This window comes from Pelophylax lessonae (genome assembly GCF_965119305.1).
Source record: "Pelophylax lessonae genome assembly, chromosome: 7".
NCBI lineage: Eukaryota > Metazoa > Chordata > Amphibia > Anura > Ranidae > Pelophylax > Pelophylax lessonae.
The window spans coordinates 281,017,711-281,039,612 of record NC_138774.1 but is presented as its reverse complement, the minus strand read 5'-3'; the positions used below and the strand labels follow the sequence as shown (position 1 = coordinate 281,039,612).

Genomic DNA, 21,902 nt, shown 5'->3' with positions numbered 1-21,902 from the left:
GTCCCAGAACCTTGCTTCCTACCCTACAAGGGTGCTGATGCGGATTTGAGGTTGTTGGCATAATTTTGATGGTATTGATGCAATTTTAATGGTGTTGCAGCTTTGGAAGTGTTGATACAGCTTGGAATGCGTTTTTAAGGTTATTGACGCAGTTTTACTGGTGTTGACGCAGCGTTTATGCTGTTGACGCAGCGTTTATGCTGTTGATGCAGTTTTACTGGTGTTGATGCAGCTGTGAGGCGGTTGATGCAGTTTTCCTGGATTTGAGACATTTTTAATGGTCTTGGTGCAGCTTCAAGGGTCTTGGTGCAGCTTCAAGGGTCTTGGTGCAGCTTCAAGGGTCTTGGTGCAGCTTCAAGGGTCTTGGTGCAGCTTCAAGGGCGTTGGTTCAGCTGTATAGGCACTAGATGCGGTTTTACTGGTGCAGCTTCAAGGGCATTGGTGCAGCTGTATAGGCAGGCACTAGATGCGGTTTTGAGGCTGTGGGTGCAGTTTTACTGGTGGAGCTTCAAGGGCGTTTGTGGAGCGTCAAGGGCGTTTGTGGAGCGCCAAGGGCGTTTGTGGAGCGCCAAGGGCGTTTGTGGAGCGCCAAGGGCGTTTGTGGAGCGCCAAGGGCGTTTGTGGAGCGCCAAGGGCGTTTGTGGAGCGTCAAGGGCGTTTGTGGAGCGTCAAGGGCGTTTGTGGAGCTTCAAGGGCGTTTGTGGAGCTTCAAGGGCGTTTGTGGAGCTTCAAGGGCGTTTGTGGAGCGCCAGGGGCGTTGGTGCAGCTGTGTAGGCACGGCACTTGATGCAGTTTTAATGGTATTGATGCAGCTTTGAGGCTGTTAAAGCAATTTTACTGGTTTTGAGACATTTTTAATGGTGCAGCTTCAAGGGTGTTGGTGCAGCTGTATAGGCACTTGATGCAGATTTAAGGGTATTGATGCGGCCTTGAGGCTGTGGATGCAGTTTTACTGGTGCAGCTTCAAGGGCGTTGGTGCAGTTTTATGGTATTGATGCAGCTTTGAGGCGGTTGATGCAATTTTACTGGTTTTGACACATTTTTATTGGCGCAGTTTTAATGGTATTGATGCAGCTGTATTGGCACTACATGCAGTTTTATTGGTATTGATGTAGCTTTGAGGCTGTTCATGCAGTTTTAATGGATTTGATGCAATCTTGAGGTTATTGGGTTATTGATGCAGTTTTAGGAGTGTGTTGATGCAGTTTTTTTCATTTAGGCTAAATGCACAGATTAAATGCATACATCCTCAAATGTTTTTTTGACTGGCAGGCCAGGTAACAAATAGTTGCCTTCATTTTTTGTAACTTTTATTGTAGGCTGGAGTTCCCCTTTAGGCAGTATTGTACAGCACTGGTGTACACAGTGCAGTATCTCTATTATCAGCTCCTCTGCACCTCCTCCACCCTCTCTCTGTTTTCTTTCTTTATCTGCAGCAAGGTTTTTTTTCCTCCTGCTTGCCTCCTGACGTTAGCGGGCCATGTGGGAGCTGTCACTATCTTTTTTTTTTTTTTTTTTTTTTTTTTTTTTTTTACAGGGCCCGGCGCTGCCACTTCCTGTGGGGGGGTCTGGCCTGTACTTATTTAAAGTACATGTGACCCTAAATGGCAATTTCATTTGCTGGAGAACCATCTACCATAAACTGATTTGCTTCATCCTTGTGTTGCACCTCCGCACTGCTGATCTTCTGCTGCCTCTTTGCAGCCACTTCCTGTCTACAGGAACTCCAGCAGTGACTGCACGGGGTTTTCTGATGGTGACAACAAAGGACCACGGCTGTGGAATGTGCACTCTTGGCACAGGAAGGCAATGTAGGCAGAAAATAACGGTGGCACTTATGATGAGGAGGCTGTGGTTAGGCTAAAGAAATGCTTTCAGAAGATCATTTCATATCCATCAGTTGTCTCTTACAGAAGGATCTCTGCCTTCCAGGGATCAAAGGTTACCTGGGGAATTACCAAAATTAAACTCCTGGGTGTGCTGAGGGTTCTCCTCCCTTAATGTCCAAACTTTTTAGCCTTTGGGACTTGCAAACATTGAGGAAAGTCTGAATGCCCCAGAAGGTGACAACGCAGGAGAACAGTTGGGAGACACACAGAGCGTTGTCACCATAAAACGGGAAGTGTCTAAATAAAGACCTTCATGGCGGGATCACCAGGGATGATTGTTAATCAAAGCTGCAGTAGAGATTGTAAATGACATTAAAAGAGCTGTATGGGTTTTTATTTTTAAGATCTATGCTTACCTTGGTGGATGCTGCATCGGTCTCCTACTCATCATCATCTCCCCTCTTACATTTCCTCCTAATAATCATCTCCCCTCTCTCATCTCCTACTCCTCATCATCATAATCTCCCCTCTCCTACTCCTCATAATCATCATCTCCCCTCTTACATTTCCTCCTAATTATCATCTCCCCTCTCTCATCTCCTACTCCTCATCATAATCTTCCCCTCTTCTACTCCTCATCATCATAATCTTCCCCTCTTCTACTCCTCATCATCATAATCTTCCCCTCTTCTACTCCTCATCATCATAATCTTCCCCTCTTCTACTCCTCATCATCATCTTCCCCTTTCCTACTCCTCATCATCGTAATCTCCCCTTTCCTACTCCTCATCATCGTAATCTCCCCTTTCCTACTCCTCATCATCGTAATCTCCCCTTTCCTACTCCTCATCATCGTAATCTCCCCTTTCCTACTCCTCATCATCGTAATCTCCCCTTTCCTACTCCTCATCATCGTAATCTCCCCTTTCCTACTCCTCATCATCGTAATCTCCCCTTTCCTACTCCTCATCATCGTAATCTCCCCTTTCCTACTCCTCATCATCGTAATCTCCCCTTTCCTACTCCTCATCATCGTAATCTCCCCTTTCCTACTCCTCATCATCGTAATCTCCCCTTTCCTACTCCTCATCATCGTAATCTCCCCTTTCCTACTCCTCATCATCGTAATCTCCCCTTTCCTACTCCTCATCATCGTAATCTCCCCTTTCCTACTCCTCATCATCGTAATCTCCCTTTTCCTACTCCTCATCATCGTAATCTCCCCTTTCCTACTCCTCATCATCGTAATCTCCCCTTTCCTACTCCTCATCATCGTAATCTCCCCTTTCCTACTCCTCATCATCGTAATCTCCCCTTTCCTACTCCTCATCATTGTAATCTCCCCTTTCCTACTCCTCATCATCGTAATCTCCCCTTTCCTACTCCTCATCATCGTAATCTCCCCTCTCCTACTCCTCATCATCGTAATCTCCCCTCTCCTACTCCTCATCATCGTAATCTCCCCTCTCCTACTCCTCATCATCGTAATCTCCCCTCTCCTCCTCCTCATCATCATCTCCCCCCTCTCCTTCTTATCATCATCTTCATCATCCTCATTTCCCCCCTCTCCTTATTATCCCCCCCCCCTCTCCTTCTCCTCATCTTCATCATCCTCCCCCCCCCTTCTCCTTCTCCTCGTCATCATCTTCATCATCATCATCATCTCCCCCCCCCCTCTCCTTCTCCTCGTCATCATCATCATCTCCCCCCCCTCTCCTTCTCCTCATCATCATCATCATCATCATCTCCCCCCTCTCCTTCTCATCATCATCATCTCCCCCCTCTCCTTCTCATCATCATCATCTCCCCCCTCTCCTTCTCCTCATCATCATCTCCCCCCCTCTCCTTCTCATCATCATCATCATCTCCCCCCCTCTCCTTCTCATCATCATCATCATCTCCCCCCCTCTCCTTCTCATCATCATCATCTCCCCCCCTCTCCTTCTCATCATCATCATCTTCATCTTTGTCTTCGTGCTTTGAGGGGCAATTGAAGAATACGTTATCATCCAGATGACCAGATATGGTTGATGTCCCTCAATAATGTCACCTCTGTGCTTGTTTCTAGAGTTCTGGAGCAGCATAAGCTCACCAAGGACCAATGGGAGGACAGAATCCACATTTGGCATGAAGAACACCGAGGCATGTTAAGGTAAATGACATTTTACATTTTCACCCCTAAGGGTTTACCTAAAATGAACATAATTCAAGAAGTATATATCTCCTGACATGTCACAATGCCTTATATTTTAGTTTTGAAGTAACTTACTGGTCACCAACTTGGGGGGGTAATAAGTTGAGAGGTCTGATGATAAAATGTTTCAATGGCCAGTTTTCCCAACATTCACCCAAAGTTCTTTAAAGCACAATTAGTGGAAATTCACCAAACGTTCACACGTTAAAAATGTAATTACCTGGCATTGGGCAGCATCGGTTCTTCCATAGGAAAAGGGCTTTGTTATAACATTCACCCTATGGTCTATATCAGGGGTAATGAATTAAAATTCAAGGAGGTCCGGTTCGCTAAAATTTTCATTGGGCCGAGGTCCGAATCTCAAGTCTGTGCACATTTTATGTTAGGGGCACTCTGATGGGCAGAACAAAATGTGCCCACCAGTGTGACCCTTAACATAAAATATGCCCACCAGCGTGACCCTTAACATATGCCCATCAGCGTTTCCCTTAGCATAACATTTGCCCATCAGCGTGACCCTTAACATAAAATAAGGGTCACGCTGATGGGCATATTTTATGTTAGGGGGCACACTGATGGGCACATTTTATGGTGGGATCGCTGATGGGCAAAACAAAACGTGTAAATCAGCGTTGCTCTTAACATAAAATATGCCCATTAGAGTGCCCCATAACATAAAATATGCCCATCAGTGTGTACCACAGCATAAATATGCACATCAGCATGCCCCTTAACATAAAATATGCCCATCAGAGTGCCCCTTAACATAAAATATTCCCATCAGCGTGACCATTAACATAAAATAAGGGGCAAGCTGATGGGCATATTTTATGTTGGGGGGAAGGGTGATGGGCATATTTTATGTGAGGGGGCACTCTGATGGGCAAAACGTATAAATCAGCATTGCCCTTAACATAAAATATGCCCATCAGCGTGCCCCTTAGCATAAAATATACCCATCAGCGTGACCCTTAACATAAAATAAGGGGCACGCTGATGGGCACATTTTATGTTAGGGGGCACTCTGATGGGCAAAACAAAACGTGTAAATCAGCGTTGCGCTTAACCTAAAATATGCCCATTAGAGTGCCCCTTAACATAAAATATGCCCATCAGAGTGCCCCATAACATAAAATATGCCCATCAGAGTGCCCCATAACATAAAATATGCCCATCACAGTGCTCCATAATAAAATATGCGCATCAGAGTGCCCCTTAACATAAAATATGCCCATCAGCATGTCCCTTAGCATAAAATAAGGGGCACGCTGATAGGCACATTTTATGTCAAGGGAGAAGTCTGATGGGCACTTTTTTGTTTTATGGGGCACTATAATGAGCACAACAAAATATGCCATCCTGCACACTTGTTAAAGCTTGTGCAGCTATTCTCCCCTAAAAATGTGCTCAACATACCTGGAGCCAGGAGCTGAGCCAAAAGCCGCAAACAGGGGGGCGGGGCGTGCACATAGTGTCACGCCCTAGCTCGCTGCTCGGTGTTCTGACAGATACCCGCTCAGATTGCTTTACCCCCGTCACTTCCACCGGCCGCGCGTCATCAAACAGCTGTGCGAGTCCAGAGAGGGAGCCTCAGTCAGGAGCAGGGGGCGGGACGCGCGCGTGACGTCACGCCCCTACTCGCGGCCCGTCAGGACCACACCGGCTGCGAGTGAGCCGGGAGCCGCAGTGAGGAGGGGGCTGAATACGGCCTCGCATTCCGGGCGGAAGCATCATGCGGTCCGCCAATGGGCCGCCATTTAGTGACCCCTGGTCTATATAGTCCTCTGCATATTTACCCGTTATTCCCTCAACCTATGGGGAATAGAATTTGCTTGGTTGATCTGTCAGATTATTGCGTTTTTTGGGGAAGAACAGTTATTCACAGAGCAAGCATGCAGCCTTCTTTCTAGGGTGCCATGAGAGGGTTCTCTCCAAAAAAGAGGGTTCCCCTCTCAAAGCAAATGCTGATGGGGATCTGGGTTCTTTCGTCATCCGTGCTTCCCAGGAGGAATTAAGGTAGGAAATTGTATATCACTTGGTAAGGAAGGAGACTTGTATATTCCCTACCTGCCCCATGTGGGGCAGGTGGAGCCACAACCGAGAACGCAGACAGCTAATACACCTGGAAGTTTTGAGTGCAAAGTCCTTCTTTTTTAAGCACTTTTACTGCGTTTTTACGTTGAGTCCACTTAATTCTTCATAACATTTCCCAGCCCTGATGAAGGGTGTGTTGAGCCCTGAAACACGTTGGTAAAAAAAAGGTTGTTTTGACTCCTTATGAGATATTCCTCATAATGAATCTTTATATCGTTCACTTTAGATAGTCAACGAGCTTTGGGAATCAATGATCGCTCTGGCCACCTGGTACATTAAAGTGATTGTAAAATTTTAGATTTCCTCTGTGCAGTTGGTTTTGCACAGAGCAACCTGGATCCTCTTCTCGGGTCCCTCTTTGGCTCTCCTGGCCCCTCCCTCCCTTTGAGTGCCCCCACAGCAAGCAACTTTCTACCCACCAAGGTAGTTCATGTTGTATGTCAACAGCCTTCCCCAGAACCAGTGGGCTATTTTGAATCTTGAAAATGTTCTTCTTTGTACTGATAATTTCTGAAGTCCAGTCGCCACTTAAATATGTCAATTTGGAACAGTAAAAACCTGACGGGTTCTAATCCTTACCCGCTCCATCTAAAAATAAAAAGAAAAGGTTTTAGCTGGACATGCACTAACCCGAAATCCTGTACCATCTCCTGGGAAAAATAAAATGGGCTGGATTTCATGTTTTTTTAAGTTCACCTAAACCTATGGTCTTCTACTGAGGCCTGGGGGCCAGATTTGGTCATTTGCTTGGCTTTATCCGGCCCTTGGGGCACTATTCCCACTGATACGAGATACTATTCTGCCAACTGGCATCAAGAATGGGCCATCATTTCACTGACACCAACATTGGGGCACTATTCCTCCCCACGATACCAACGATGGGGCACTATTCCTCCCCACGATACCAACGATGGGGCACTATTCCTCCCCACGATACCAACGATGGGGCACTATTCCTCCCCACGATACCAACGATGGGGCACTATTCCTCCCCACGATGCCAACGATGGGGCACTATTCCTCCCCACGATGCCAACGATGGGGCACTATTCCTCCCCACGATGCCAACGATGGGGCACTATTCCTCCCCACGATGCCAACGATGGGGCACTATTCCTCCCCACGATGCCAGCGATGGGGCACTATTCCTCCCCACGATGCCAGCGATGGGGCACTATTCCTCCCCACGATGCCAGCGATGGGGCACTATTCCTCCCCACGATGCCAACGATGGGGCACAATTCCTCCCCACGATGCCAACGATGGGGCACAATTCCTCCCCACGATGCCAACGATGGGGCACAATTCCTCCCCACGATGCCAACGATGGGGCACAATTCCTCCCCACGATGCCAACGATGGGGCACTATTCCTCCCCACGATGCCAACGATGGGGCACTATTCCTCCCCACGATGCCAACGATGGGGCACTATTCCTCCCCACGATGCCAGGAAAATGTCCACTCCCACTGGGCACAGTCTAGTCCCCGTAAAGTCTGAAGGACAATAAACTGGCCCTTTGTTTAGAAAGTTTGGAGACCCCTGACCTAAATTCTTCCAATATTTTAAGCCCTAATGAAAGGTGTTGACCCCTGAAACGTGTTGGTAAGAGTCATAAGATTGGACATCCAACTCATTTTGGTTTCATTTCCCTCTGATACAAACCTATCCAGCGTGCTGAGTTTTGTTTGTCTCTGATACTTCTTTTTTTTGTTTTACCTGTTTTTGGTTCCCTGTGTGTCAATAATGGTGTACCATTGTGTTGTGCAGGGAGGATGCAATCCTAGAATACCTGAAGATCGCTCAGGACCTGGAGATGTACGGAGTGAACTACTTTAGCATTAAGAATAAGAAGGGCTCAGAGCTTTGGCTTGGAGTGGATGCCTTGGGGCTGAATATTTATGAACAGAATGACAGGTAATTATTACACAAGCACACAGATTCCTGCCAACATTTCCCGCAATCCAATGTTTATTAGTAACAAAGTGGAAAACAAAGGTTACTACTAGATTGTGTCCTAGGAGGTTAGAAAAGTTTAATTCCACAGAAGGAACATTAGAATGTTTTTTTTTTCATCTACTTCAACCCGGCCGTAAAAAAACTTTTTCTTTTTTTTTTTTTCTTTCTTTCCCTTTTCTCTTTCTTTTTTTTTCTTTCCCCTTTCTTTCTTTTTTTTTTCTTTCCCCTTTCTTTCTTTTTTTTTTTCTTTCCCCTTTCTTTCTTTCCCCTTTCTTTCTTTTTTTTTTCTTTCCCCTTTCTTTCTTTTTTTTTTTTTCTTTCCCCTTTCTTTCTTTTTTTTTTCTTTCCCCTTTCTTTCTTTTTTTTTTTCTTTCCCCTTTCTTTCTTTTTTTTTTTCTTTCCCCTTTCTTTCTTTTTTTTTTTCTTTCCCCTTTCTCTCTCTTTTTTTTTTTTAATACAAATTACATAAGTATATCCCATAGTTTGTAGACACAGATAACTTTTGCACACACCAATCAATATACACTTATTGTGATTTTTTTTTTTTTTTACCAAAAATATGTAGCGGAATACAAATTGGCGTAAATTTACTGTAGTATTTTATTAAATGTATTTTTTACATTTATTTTTTTTTATAGCAAAAAAAAAAAAAATATATATATATATACATTTTGACTGTTTTTTTTTTTTTTTTTGTATATGTGTGTGTATGTATATATGTATATGTGTGTATATATATATATATATATATATATATATATATATATATATATATATATATATATATATATATATATATATATATAAAAACGTAGAAGTGATTAAATACCATCAAAAGAAAGCTCTATTTGTGGGGGGGAAAAAGGACATTGGGTATAGCGTTGTACGTTGGGGCAATTGTCAGTTAAAGTAACGCAGTGCGGCATTGCATAAAATGGCCTGGTCATGAAGGGGGGTAAACCTTCCCGGGGCTGAAGTGATTAGGTATTTCCTATGGTCATCATCAGCACCACCTAGTGGCCATATTGGGGTGTTTTCCTAAGTTTTGGAATGAGTGAGGGCCAGTACACACCACATGCAATCCAGTGCGTTTTTTCTTTTTTCTTTTCCCCTGCATTAAAATACACATGGAATGTAGGCGATTTGGTTTCCAATGGCATAGTTAACACCAGTGTGGTCAGTTCCAGAAAAAAAGAACATGCTGCATTTTTCCTGCACAGGACTGTACTGAAATGTGGTAAAATGCACTGGAACGCAATTAAAACACATCAAAAACGCACTGGACCCCCCCAAGTACAGGGGAAAAAAGAATTTGGAATACATCCAAAAACGCACATGCAGAAATTTATCTGGAACCGATCATGAATGCGTTTTTGTGGTGCGAACCAGCCCTTATACAAATGTCAAAATGCTTTGATGGGTGGGCGCCAACTTTGAAAAATCCAGTGAATGAAAAGGGTGGGGCCAAGGGACTGTCAGGCTAGGGAAGAAAGAGCTAGGTGATGCCGGAAGTCTTCCTGCCAGGAAATGAGACTCCTTTTATCTGACTGGCTACAGTCAGTGGGGGAACCAAAAATTTCCACAGGGTTCGTGCCTTTTAAATTATTTTTTAATCTTTCTTTTCCAGATTGACACCCAAGATCGGTTTCCCATGGAGTGAAATAAGAAATATTTCATTTAATGACAAGAAATTCGTTATCAAACCCATCGACAAGAAGGCACCAGTAAGTGTTTGTGTAACAAGGGGCTCTAACCTCCCTTCATCAGGGCATCTCAGCCTAGGCATGGGGTCAGAAGTGAAATTCAAAGGGTTTTAGGACTCTGACCTCCCTTCATCAGGGCAACTTGGCCTAGGCAGGGGTCAGAAAAGAAATTCAATGTGTTTTTGGGGTTTGACCTCACTTTTATCAGGACATCTCAGCCTAGGCAGGGGTCAGCAGAGAAATTAAACGGGTTTTGGGGCTCTGACCTCCCTTCATCAGGGCGCCTCAGCAGGGGTCAGAAGAGAATTACAAGGAGATTTGGGGCTCCAACCTCCCTTTATCAGGGCATCTCAGCCTAGATGGGGGTTAGAAGAGAGATTTAACGGGTTTTCGGGGCTCTGACCTCGGTTTATCAGGCCATCTCAGCCTAAAAAAGGTCCAGTTCATTGCTAGTCTATCTACATTGTGTTTAATCAAGCCCCAATGAGGAGGTGCTGTTGGGCTGCCGTAACGCGTTGGTTGCCTTTTTGATTTTCCCGTTGACTTACATTGGAATAAAGTTGTGTCTGGACCTCTCAGCAGCGGTGGTGTGTTTTCAGTTTTCATTTTTGTTAGATTACACTGCAAGATAGAAAGACTGGGGAGATCCTCTCATGTGTAGAAGCTGCCTGCCCGGGAACCAGAACATTTACATCAACCTCAATTCTTTAAGATAGTAATACCAGTGAGATAACCCTATGGTTTCACGTACTATTTTTCCACTTTCCTTATGTTAGCAGAGCTCATCCTTTCTACTCTCTTCAACCTTTTGGCAAGCCTGGAGTATCTTTCCCAGACTGACCAAATGGCTGTCTATTTCCATTTGATGGATGGTTATGCCAAATAGTGGACTGAGATATTTAGATAGAAGAATACTGAGGTTTATCCCCAAATCTTGTTCTCACCTCGGCGGTGTCCAGTTCAGTTCATTTCAACATAAGTCATGTTTTTTTTTTGTTTCAGGACTTTGTGTTCTACGCACCCCGATTACGCATCAACAAGAGAATCTTGGCGCTCTGCATGGGCAACCATGAGCTTTACATGCGCCGCAGGAAGCCGGACACCATTGAAGTGCAGCAGATGAAAGCTCAAGCAAGGGAAGAGAAACACCAGAAACAGATGGAGAGGTAACAGGAAGTTTCTAAATCCAGATTAAATCTTAAAGGTCTTCTAGCAAGTGATGACACCATCCCCTTCGTCATGGTCAATCTTGGTGGTTGGTGGCCAAACCTGGGCACTACAACATGGGAAGAGGTCACATTCCCCACCAGAAATCTATATTAAATCTTAAAGGTGCTCCCCCTTTTAAATAAAGAGTGGTGCAGATTTCCTCAAATAACTCAACGGAACCATGAGGGTCTCATTTTGGAGAATCCATGGTTGCAGAAAAGACCTTCAACAAAAGGAGGAGATCTGCATGAAATGAGAAGAGCCCCCATCAAGAGGCCTTTATGAGAAAAAGACCTGTTCAGCCACCAACCCACGCTTAAAATCTTAAAGGTCTTCAAGTTCTCACAAGTGATTAAATCCATGGGGTCTCATTTTGGAGAATCCATGGTTGCATGAGAGACCTTCAACAGTAAGAGGGGAACTGCTTGAAATAGGGTCCCTGTCACCTTGAGATGACACCATCCCCTTCGTCATGGTCAATCTTGGTGGTTGGTGGCCAAACCTGGGCACTACAACATGGGAAGAGGTCACATTCCCCACCAGACATCTATATTAAATCTTAAAGGTGTTCCCCTCTTTATATAAAGAGTGGAGCAGATTTCCTCAAGCAAACAGAACCATGGGGATCTCATTTTGGAGAATCCATGGTTGCAGAAGAGACCTTCAACAATAAGAAGAGATCTGCATGAAATTATAGAAATGAGGAAAAGACCTGTCCAGCCACCAACCCATACTTAAAATCTTAAAGGTCTTAAGTGATTAAATCCATTGGGTCTCATTTTGGAGAATCCATGGTTGCACGAGAGACCTTCTACAATAAGTGGAGTTTCGTAAAGGGGTCCACTTTTTTTGTTTATAGTCCCCATTAACTTGGGATGACACCATCCCCTTGGCTATGGTCAAGGTTGGTGGCCACACCTGGGCACTGCAACATGGGAGGAGGTCACATGCCCCACTAGACATTTATATTAACGGTGGCAGGTATCAGAACCCTGGCCTTCTCATCCAACTCATGACCAAAGACCAAGCAATCTCACACCCTGCCGTCACTTGCGTAACAATGCCACTCTCATCTGCACCCGGCACACAGATGGTCCAGCTTGCGGGACCACAATCTAGATGCCAGCAGACTGAAAGCAATTGTCACCGGGCTAATTAAACAATTAACCCTTTCTCTGCCACCACCTCTACTTTATATTGAGCCCAGAGGACGCTCGTAATTTTAGAAATACCAATTATGACTTTAGAATAACCATCTGTAACACACATTGTCACCTCAGACAAGAATGTCCAGATGGGTTATCCTAAACAGTAGCGCGCTTTCAGGAGGCAGGTTCTATTGGGTCAGTTTGCGTTTAAGAGCTTAGAGGCAAAGTTAACCCTTTTCAAAATAAGGTTTAATTATAAGAAAGGTGAAGATTGGTGCAAATAAAAATATTTACAGAAAAATGGGTTACAAAGAAGACACAATACAGCAATTTAGAAATATGAAGATAGAGTGAATATACTTGCATTTAAAAAGTCCTGGTATTATCAGAGTTCCAGAAACTGAACATGCGATCGGTCCTTCTCTTAAAGCGATGTTATTGTTTGGATGGTAGAATGAAGACTGACTGCTCTATCAGTTCCTGTCTTTTTCTCTGAGTTCAAAAGGGGCGATGATGGGACACCCCTGACCAATTACAATCAGAGTGGCAAAAGGGCTGTCCAGTGATTTACGACTATTCCAAATGTACTTTTGTGGACAGAGTCATACCACTCTTAATATCTTGACGAATGTAAGGGTTACATTCTTGAAACTGATATTTTATAACTAAGCATGTCATTTGCTTTCAAACAATATCAAACATGAATATCTTTTTATCTTAAAGCTGTTCCCATCTTGAAACAGAGTAGTTCTGATTTTCTCACACAAGTTACCAGAAACATGGGGTCTCATTTTGAAGAATCCATGGTTGCAGAAGAGACCTTCAACAATAAGAGGAGAACTGCATGAAATTATAGAGCCCCCGTCAAGAGGCCTTTATGAAGAAAAGACCTGTTCAGCCACGAATCCATGCTCTTGAAGTTCTATGATGGCTGGTTGTATTGGATCATCAGCCAGCCCAATAAGAAGTTAGGAGCTCACTGGACTTCTAGCAGATCCGCATGTATTTTTATGTAGTTGTAGCATTTTAAAGAAGATAAAACATGGGGAAAGAAGTACTAGGGAGATCAGAAGCCACACATGCCTCTAATCTTCGCTCAACTGAAGATAAGCCTGTTGAAGAATCTTCATGATCTGATAACCATTAAGGCCCGTACACACGTACCTATCGTCGGCCGAAAAGCTTCGGCCGACGACCGATCTGCCGATTTTCGGCTTGTTAGTATGATACTTCCGACAGCCGACAGCGCACTTTCGGCCGAAAAGAATCTGTCTTGCAAGCATGAAAATTTTTGTATGCCGACACCAGAGCGGCCGATTGTTCGCCAGTCAGTACAGAATTCGGCCGACAGACAGCAGATTTGCAAGACTGGGCATGCTCAGAAAATAAAAAACACAGGGAAAGTTAACCATTACATGACATCACTTCTGCAGTCGGCTGTAGTCGGCGGTCAAAATTCTTGTGCAGTCTTTTGCACTTTTCAACAAACACCGACAGCCCTGGACAAAAGACGGCCGATCGTTTGGCCGACGATCGGTACGTGTGTACGTTGCATTAGATGCCCAGTCCCCATCTGAGTTCTGTGGTGTCTTCTGCCAGGTGATATGTCACTATGGAACACAATAGGGGCCAGTTGGTCTTACCACCGCATTCTGGTCCGGTTCAGTGGTCTTATGGCTGTAGGGGACCAACGATGTGATGTGAGAATTAAAGCAACCCTTTTCTTCAGACTGGAAGCTTGGGGAGAAAAAAATGGGCCTTCATGAAGAAAACACCTGTCCAACCACTAATCCACGCTTTTGAAGTGGTATGATGGCTGAAAAACCTCTAGTTGTGTTGGATCGTCCATCCCCCATGGTGGTTGGACCACGGGACCAGAGTGTGATGGTAAGACCAATTGGCCCCTATTGTGTTCTGTGGTCACATACCAGCTGGCAGAAGACGCCACAAAGCTCAGATGGGGACCCCGCATCTAGAGGTTGTCCGATACTAAAGATTCTTATCTAACAGGCTTAGCTTCATTTGAGCGAAGATTGGAGGCATGTGTGGTCTCTTAACTCCCCAGTACACCTACAAAATACCTGCTGATTTGCTAAAAATCCAGGGAGCTCCTAACTTCCTTTTGGGCTGACAATACTGTGCCTCTGCCATAGTGAAATCCCAAGTAGCATCGTCAGCCCTGCCTGCTGGATTCACAAACTCTCCCTAACCCAGGCCCCCTCTTTCCCTCTCCACAAGCATATATTGAATTCTATTTTAGCAAAACAATGTTGTTGCCACTCCCAAGATATAGACACACCCCCATAACTACATTTCCCAAGAGCCCTTTTCCGACACAGTGTGGGCAACACATTGTGTCCGAAAAGGGCTCTTGGGAGATGTAGTTCTGGGGGTGTCCGTATATCAACAGTAGCCACCTATTTCTAATCTTCTATAGGTCCAGGGAAGTTCTCCTCTAAGGTTTTTTTTTTTTTTTCCCATCCTTTCTTCCCAGAGCCCTGCTGGAGAACGAGAAGAAGAAGAGAGAAATTGCAGAGAAAGAGAAGGAAAAGATTGAGCGCGAAAAGGAGGAACTCATGGAGAGGCTACGACAGATCGAGGATCAGACCAGGAAAGCCCAAGAAGGTATCTGCTCCGACCACTTGATCTGTTACCACTGTGGAACCCATGAAAAAGCCACGGGGTCCAAGTCTGGCAACAGCTGCTGAGGAGTTCAGGCTAGGAAATAGCTCGTCTCAACTCAGTATTTTCAAACAGGGGAAAGGGACCATTCCAGGTGCCACATATCCGGAAAAACCTATACCTCTTGACTATAGGTAACAGTAGTGGAAGCAGCCTCAGCCTAGACTCCATCCAGACAATAACTGACGCGTTTCGTCACGACTTCTACTGTTACCTATAGTTCTTGTTGGATTTGTGGCACCTACAATGATCTCTTTTTCCCTATTATCACTGTAGGCTGTAGCCTTAGCTCAGTAGACCATAATTGAGGTTTCGGTCCATCCAGTTTTGAGATTTACACAGCACAGCCCTGTCTAGCTATGGAGGAGGCCTGCATTTAGGCAGCACTTAGAAAACTTGTTCTTACCCCAATCAGTGAAATAAGAAGCAGGCTGGTGATCTTGATCACTCTGCTCTGTCCTCCTATTGGCAAGTACTTTGTAGGCACTGTAGTACATCTGATTGGATCCAAGTCCTGCTGTACAGGAACAGAGGCTGATACCAAGTCAAATGCAGGTATGGAGGAGCATGCGACTCCCCCAGTGTGCCAGTCAGGACAAAGGAAGGCCATAGTCCTGATCAGGAGAATAATTAGGAGACATGGACAGATCATGGTCACCCTTAAATGGGAAATGCATGAGCAAGAACCTTTGTTCCAGGATCTCCAGAGATTATTTTAATGAAAACTCCAGATTGATATTGATTGTTTCTTGCACAGAGTTGGAGGAGCAGACCCGGAAAGCCCTGGAATTGGAGGATGAAAGGAGAAGAGCACAGGAGGAGGCCGAAAGACTTGCAAGAGAACGGCAGGCCGCAGAGGATGCCAAGGAGGAACTTATGAAACATTCGCAAGACCAGCAGAAGAATCAGGAGCAGCTAGTAAGTTGCATTTCCACATGATTTTGAGGGCTTAGTCACACTTGTGCGTTGCGGCAAGGCATGGTAAGTCCAGCAAGTTACTGCGGGGGAAGGAAGAACGGCTGCTCTGCGTGTTGAATTGTGAAGATAACCGGTCTGTTTCAAATGCCGCTTTAGGCATTCGCGTATCTCCATAGATCTTGAGTACAGTCACCTGCTGTCTCGGCACAAGCCACAGACAGCTTAACACTCCAATAAGACTTGGAAATTGAATCCAACCCAATGGTACTTCCTTAACTGGTCATACATGGACCAGAAATAACTATGCTTACAGTAGCCCTATGATGCAGGGCTTCATTCAACAGCAGAGCAGCACCATCTAGTGGTGGAGAGAGCCAACTGCGGTGACTGTCTGACATTCAGTAAGTATTGCAACCAGAGCTGTTTTTTTTTTTTTGGTGCCCCGTGTGAGGAGAGCGTTTTTTTTTTTTTTTAAATATATTGCGGCAATTTTTTGAAATGTAACCAGCTTTGGGCTGGAAGTATTTGCCCCCCTTAATGACCAGGCCATTTTTTGTGATTCGGGACAGTTGCGCTGTACCCAAACAAGATAGATGTCCTTTTTTTTTCACAAATAGAGCTTTCTTTTGGTGGTATTTGATCACCTGTGCGATTAATTTTTGCGCTATAAAAAAAAGATAATCTTCCGGAGGTCACATGGTTAAAATAAGAGTGCTTGGCAAGTCCCCATGTAAGGGGGGGGGGGGGGGTGATGACTTTTCTTATGAATATATAAACTAATGGCGACCATACAGAGATGGGTCCTGTAGGGAGGAGTTATGTACTAATAAAATATCTGTATATTACCACTAATTATGGAATTACCTTTCCAGGCTGCAGAGCTGGCTGAGCTGACCAGCACCATCAATCAGCTAGAACTGTCCAGGCAGAAGAAAGAAAGTGAAGCCGAACAATGGCAGCAGAAGGTAAGGATGTTCTACCTAAATCTGACCTCCAGCTCCTCTCCTGTACTTACTCTTGATTTTTCTGCACACTGTTCTCACAGTGTGCATTAGAAGCTGCAACAAGTCAGAGCCCACCTCAGTCCTGGCTGGAGGACCTCCTGCATCTAGATTTTTACTCCCCAGCTTTACTGTCCCTGGCTCCACCCCTTTTATGCATTGTATTTTTACCCCCCCCCTGCAGGCGCAGACTGTGCAGCTCGACCTGGAGAAGACCAAAGAAGAGCTGAAGCTGGTGATGAGCACTCCCCACGTCCAGGAGCCGGTGCACGCGGAGAACGAACAGGACGATGATCAGGATGAGAACGGAGCGGAGGCCAGCGCAGACCTCAAAGCAGAGGCCATGATCAAAGATAGGAGTGAGGAGGATCGAACCACGGAGGCCGAGAAGAATGAAAGGGTCCAGAAACACCTGCAGGTAATCCTCCTCGACTTATAGGATATGTCTGGTCCCCGGCATTCTTTTAAAGGGTCTATACACCCTGACATGACGCGACCGCTGTGAATGGTTGTCGCAGTGATCACATGATTGGGAGCCAGACACATCGGCTCCTTAGTGAGGACTGAGAGCTGTCCTTGACAGTTCGGTTGCTGTGCTTGGGAACATGCACCGAGCGCGCTATTTGCACAGAAAGCTCTGCCACCCATGGACTTATATGTGCAGTGCCCTCTTTGCCACCACACATATGTGTTATGTGGTTAAGGGCTGAATTTGTATTAAGTTTGCAAAGCTGTTCTGTGCAAGATTCTCTGCAGATCGAATGTGTGCATATGGAAAATACTGCATTGTGGCCACTAGATGCCCCGTTTTAGGAAATGGGTATGCTTCACAGCTCCATCTAGTGGCCGCAATAGTTAATACTTAAAATATGTGTGTGTGTGTGTATGTATGTATGTATGTATGTATGTATGTATGTATATATATATATATATATATATATATATATATATATATATATATATATATATATAAATGTGTATATATTATAGTATCTCACAAAAGTGAGTACACCCCTCACATTTTTGTAAATATTTTATTCTATTTTTTCATGTGACAACACTGAAGAAATGACACTTTGCTACAATGTAAAATAGTGAGTGTACAGCTTGTATAACGGTGTAAATTTGCTGTCCCCTCAAAATAACTCAACACACAACCATGTCTAGACCGCTGGCAACAAAAGTGAGTACACCCCTAGGGGGAAACGTCCAAATTGTGCCCAAAGTGTCAATATTTTGTGTGGCCACCATTATTTTCCAGCACTGCCTTAACCCTCTTGGGCATGGAGTTCACCAGAGCTTCACAGGTTGCTACTGGAGTCCTCTTCCACATGACGACATCACGGAGCTGGTGGATGTTAGAGACCTTGCGCTCCTCTACCTTCTGTTTGAGGATGCCCCACAGATGCTCAATAGGGTTTGGATCTGGAGACATGCTTGGCCAGTCCATCACCTTTACCCTTGGCTTTGTTAGCAAGGCAGGGGTCGTCTTGGAGGTGTGTTTGGGGTCGTTATTTTGGAATACAGCCCTGCGGCCCAGTCTCCGAAGGGAGGGGGATCATGCTCTGCTTCAGTATGTCACAGTACATGTTGGCATTCATGGTTCCCTCAATGAACTGTACATCCCCAGTGCCGGCAGCACTGATTCAGCCCCAGACCATGACACTCCCACCACCATGCTTGACTGTAGGCAACACACACTTGTCTTTGTACTCCTCACCTGGTTGCCGTCACACACGCTTGACACCATCTGAACCAAATAAGTTTATCTTGGTCTCATCAGACCACAGGACATAGTTCCAGTAATCCATGTCCTTAGTCTGCTTGTCTTCAGCAAACTGTTTGCAGGCTTTCTTGTGCATCATCTTTAGAAGAGTCTTCCTTCTGGGACGACAGCCATGCAGACCAATTTGATGCAGTGTGCGCCGCATGGTCTAAGCACTGACAGGCTGACCCCCCACCCCTTCATCTTCTGCAGCAAGGCTGGCAGCACTCATACGTCTATTTCCCAAAGACAACCTCTGGATATGACGCTGAGCACATGCACTCAACTTCTTTGCTCGACCATGGTGAGGCCTGTTCTGAGTGGAACCTGTCCTGTTATACCGCTGTATGGTCTTGGCCACCGTGCTGCAGCTCAGTTTCAGGGTCTTGGCAATCTTCTTATAGCCTACGCCATTTTTATGTAGAGCAACAATTCTTTTTTTCAGATCCTCTTTGCCATGAGGTGCCATGCCATAACAGAGTGAGAGCGATAACACCAAATTTTATTACACCTGATCCCCATTCACATCTGACACCTTGTAACACTAACGAGTCACATGACACTAGGGAGAGGAAATGGCTAAATGGGCCCAATTTGGACATTTTCACTTAGGGGTGTACTCAATTTTGTTGCCAGCAGTTTAGACATTAATGGCTGTGTGTTGAGTTATTTTGAGCGGACAGCAAATTTACACTGTTATACAAGCTGTACACTCACTACTTTACATTGTAGCAAAGTGTCATTTCTTCAGTGTTGTCACATGAAAAGATAGAATAAAATATTTACTAAAATGTGAGGGGTGTACTCACTTTTGTGAGATACTGTGTATGTATAAATACTTTGTGTGTGTGTGTGTGTGTATATGTGTATATATATATATATATATATATATATATATATATATATATATATATATATATATATATATATATATATATATATATAATATATACACACTACATGGGTAAAAATTAAAATTTTTTGGGTTTCTGCCTAGCTCTTGAGCTCAGAATTGGCCACCGCAAGAGACGACACCAAGAAGACCGTCAACGATATACTGCACAACGAAAACGTGAAAGCCGGCAGGGACAAGTACAAGACCCTCCGCCAGATCCGCCAAGGCAACACCAAGCAGCGCATAGATGAATTTGAAGCCCTGTAACGCACGTATACCTTGTAGATGTAAAAAAAAAAAAAAAATGTTGCCTCCTTCCTTTCCATTGGCTCAGCTGGAACTTCTGTACCACTATGAGTCAGAGTTCAATGCCGTACAATCAATAAGGTCTGTAGCCTGGCCAATGTCCCATCCAAGTCATGTTTTCTGGTCCGAGGACATTAAACCGGCAGCTACAGAAAAACCGCTTTATGTTTCTCCAGCAGTTTTGAAGATTACGATGCCTTATTTTCCCCCTCCCTACCCCCCAATTTTCTATCATTATAACAATGGAGATTTAAATGCCTTATATGTTTATATTGGCGAGATTTTAGGAAATGATTTTTTTTGTCTATTGCTTGCACTGGAATAATGGAACTGCATCGTCTCTGGTGAGATGAGCCGACGTTTGCCGTACATTCCATTGGTTTTCTACCATCCTTTGTATATGGGAATACTTGGAACGGGTTTTGTTACATGTGTAGAAGATAGAGGAGCGATATTATATAATCAGTTAAATATATATATACGTTTTCTACAATTTTTTTAACGTTCTATTGAGAAAAAAAATAGAAGCAGCTATTTAAAGATTTATACGCCTTGCCTATCTGATGACCGGATGTGCCTAAGACGGCGTATTGTGTGCCTTAGGTTAGGGATAAAATGCTTGTTCGCCTTCATTAGGAGCCATTCACATCATAACGCAGTTGGCGTCAAGGCACGCACGTTTGCTAGTATTGGCATATTTACATTTCATATTCTGACAGTTGGATTGCAACCCAAACATTAGGTCCTTGCACATATTAAGTGTTGTAACGCTCTCCTTTAATCCTTTTTTTCCCCTTGGGGTTCATTCACACGATACCGTAGTTGGCACCTTTGCTAGTTGATGCACATTCCCTTAACAAGGGAAATAGGCGGTCAAGACACAAAGAAGTAGGTCCCTAGTCTTGCTGGAAAATGGTAGTGATGCTCTTCTTCAATTATTATTTTTTTTTTTTTTTCCTTGGGGCTCATTCACACGATAGCACGGTTCTCATCAAGGCACACACCTTTACTAGTTGAGGCACATTCCCTTTAACAATCTGATAAGTGGTGGTCAGTTCATACAGAATAGGTCCTTAGACTTGCTTGAAAAGGGTGGTAATGATCTCGTTCCATAATTTTTTTTTTTCTGTCCTTGGGGCTCATCAAGGCCGTGATCAAGGCACCCACTTTTGCTAGTCAAGCGCATTCCATTGCCCCTTCCAACAATTGGATGTCAACTCAAAAATGAGGTCCTTGCACTTGTTAGTAAAGGGTGATAGCGCTCTCCTACAACCTTTTTCTTGGGGCCCATTCACATTATAACGCAGTTGACGCCAAGGCACCCACTTTTGCTAGTTGAGGCACATTCTGTTTCCCCTTCCAACAATTGGATCTCTACACAAAAATGAGGTCCTTGCACTTGTTAGTAAAGGGTGATGACGCTCTCCTTCAAACTTTTTTCTTTCCTTTTCTTGGGGCCCATTCACATAACGCAGTTGGTGTCAAGACACCCACTTTTGCTAGTTGAGGCGCATTCCGTTTCCCCTTCCAACAGTTGGATGTCTACACAAAAATGAGGTCCTTGCACTTGATTGGAAAGGATTGTAATGCTCTCCTTTTTTCTTTGCTTTTCTTGGCGCTAATTCAAAATTCACACGATAACGCAGTTTGTCATCCAGACAAGCCATTTTGCTAGTTGAGGCACATTCTCTTGGCGGTCAGCACACACAGAATAGGTCCTTAGATTTGCTTGAAAAGGGTGGTAATGATCTCCTTCCATAATTTACTTGCCATCAAGGCACCCACTTTTGCTAGTTGAGCGCCTTCCGTTTCCCCTTCCAACAATTGGATGTCAACTCAAAAATGAGGTTCTTGTACTTGTTAGTAAAGGGTGATAGCGCTCTCCTTCAACCTTTTTCTTTCCTTTTCTTGGGGCCCATTCACGTTATAATGCAGTTGACGTCAAGGCAACCACTTTGGCTAGTTGAGCGCATTCCGTTTCCCCTTCCAACAATTGGATGTCAACTCAAAAATTAGGTCCTTGCACTTGTTAGTAAAGGGTGATAGCGCTCGCCTTCAACCTTTTTCCTGGGGCCCATTCACATTATAACGCAGTTGACGTCAAGGCACCCACTTTTGCTAGTTGAGCACATTCTGTTTCCCCTTCCAACAGTTGGATGTCAACTCAAAAATGAGGTTCTTGCACTTGTTAGTAAAGGG

At 44.4% G+C, this 21,902-nt stretch overlaps 1 protein-coding gene across 1 annotated transcript in view; it reads left to right on the top strand.

Annotated features, from left to right (window-relative positions):
* The window catches only part of LOC309559676 (moesin), a 103,000-nt gene extending 82,748 nt beyond the window's left edge, over positions 1 to 20,252 (top strand). The window contains exons 5-13 of the mRNA XM_082263074.1: positions 3,898 to 3,981; positions 7,888 to 8,034; positions 9,704 to 9,800; positions 10,782 to 10,945; positions 14,631 to 14,761; positions 15,576 to 15,736; positions 16,609 to 16,701; positions 16,922 to 17,155; positions 19,500 to 20,252. Coding sequence (XP_082119200.1) covers positions 3,898 to 3,981; positions 7,888 to 8,034; positions 9,704 to 9,800; positions 10,782 to 10,945; positions 14,631 to 14,761; positions 15,576 to 15,736; positions 16,609 to 16,701; positions 16,922 to 17,155; positions 19,500 to 19,664 — 1,276 coding nt within the window. The 3' untranslated portion in view covers positions 19,665 to 20,252. The remainder of the gene's footprint in view (positions 1 to 3,897; positions 3,982 to 7,887; positions 8,035 to 9,703; positions 9,801 to 10,781; positions 10,946 to 14,630; positions 14,762 to 15,575; positions 15,737 to 16,608; positions 16,702 to 16,921; positions 17,156 to 19,499) is intronic.
* Positions 20,253 to 21,902: the final 1,650 nt, after the last annotated feature.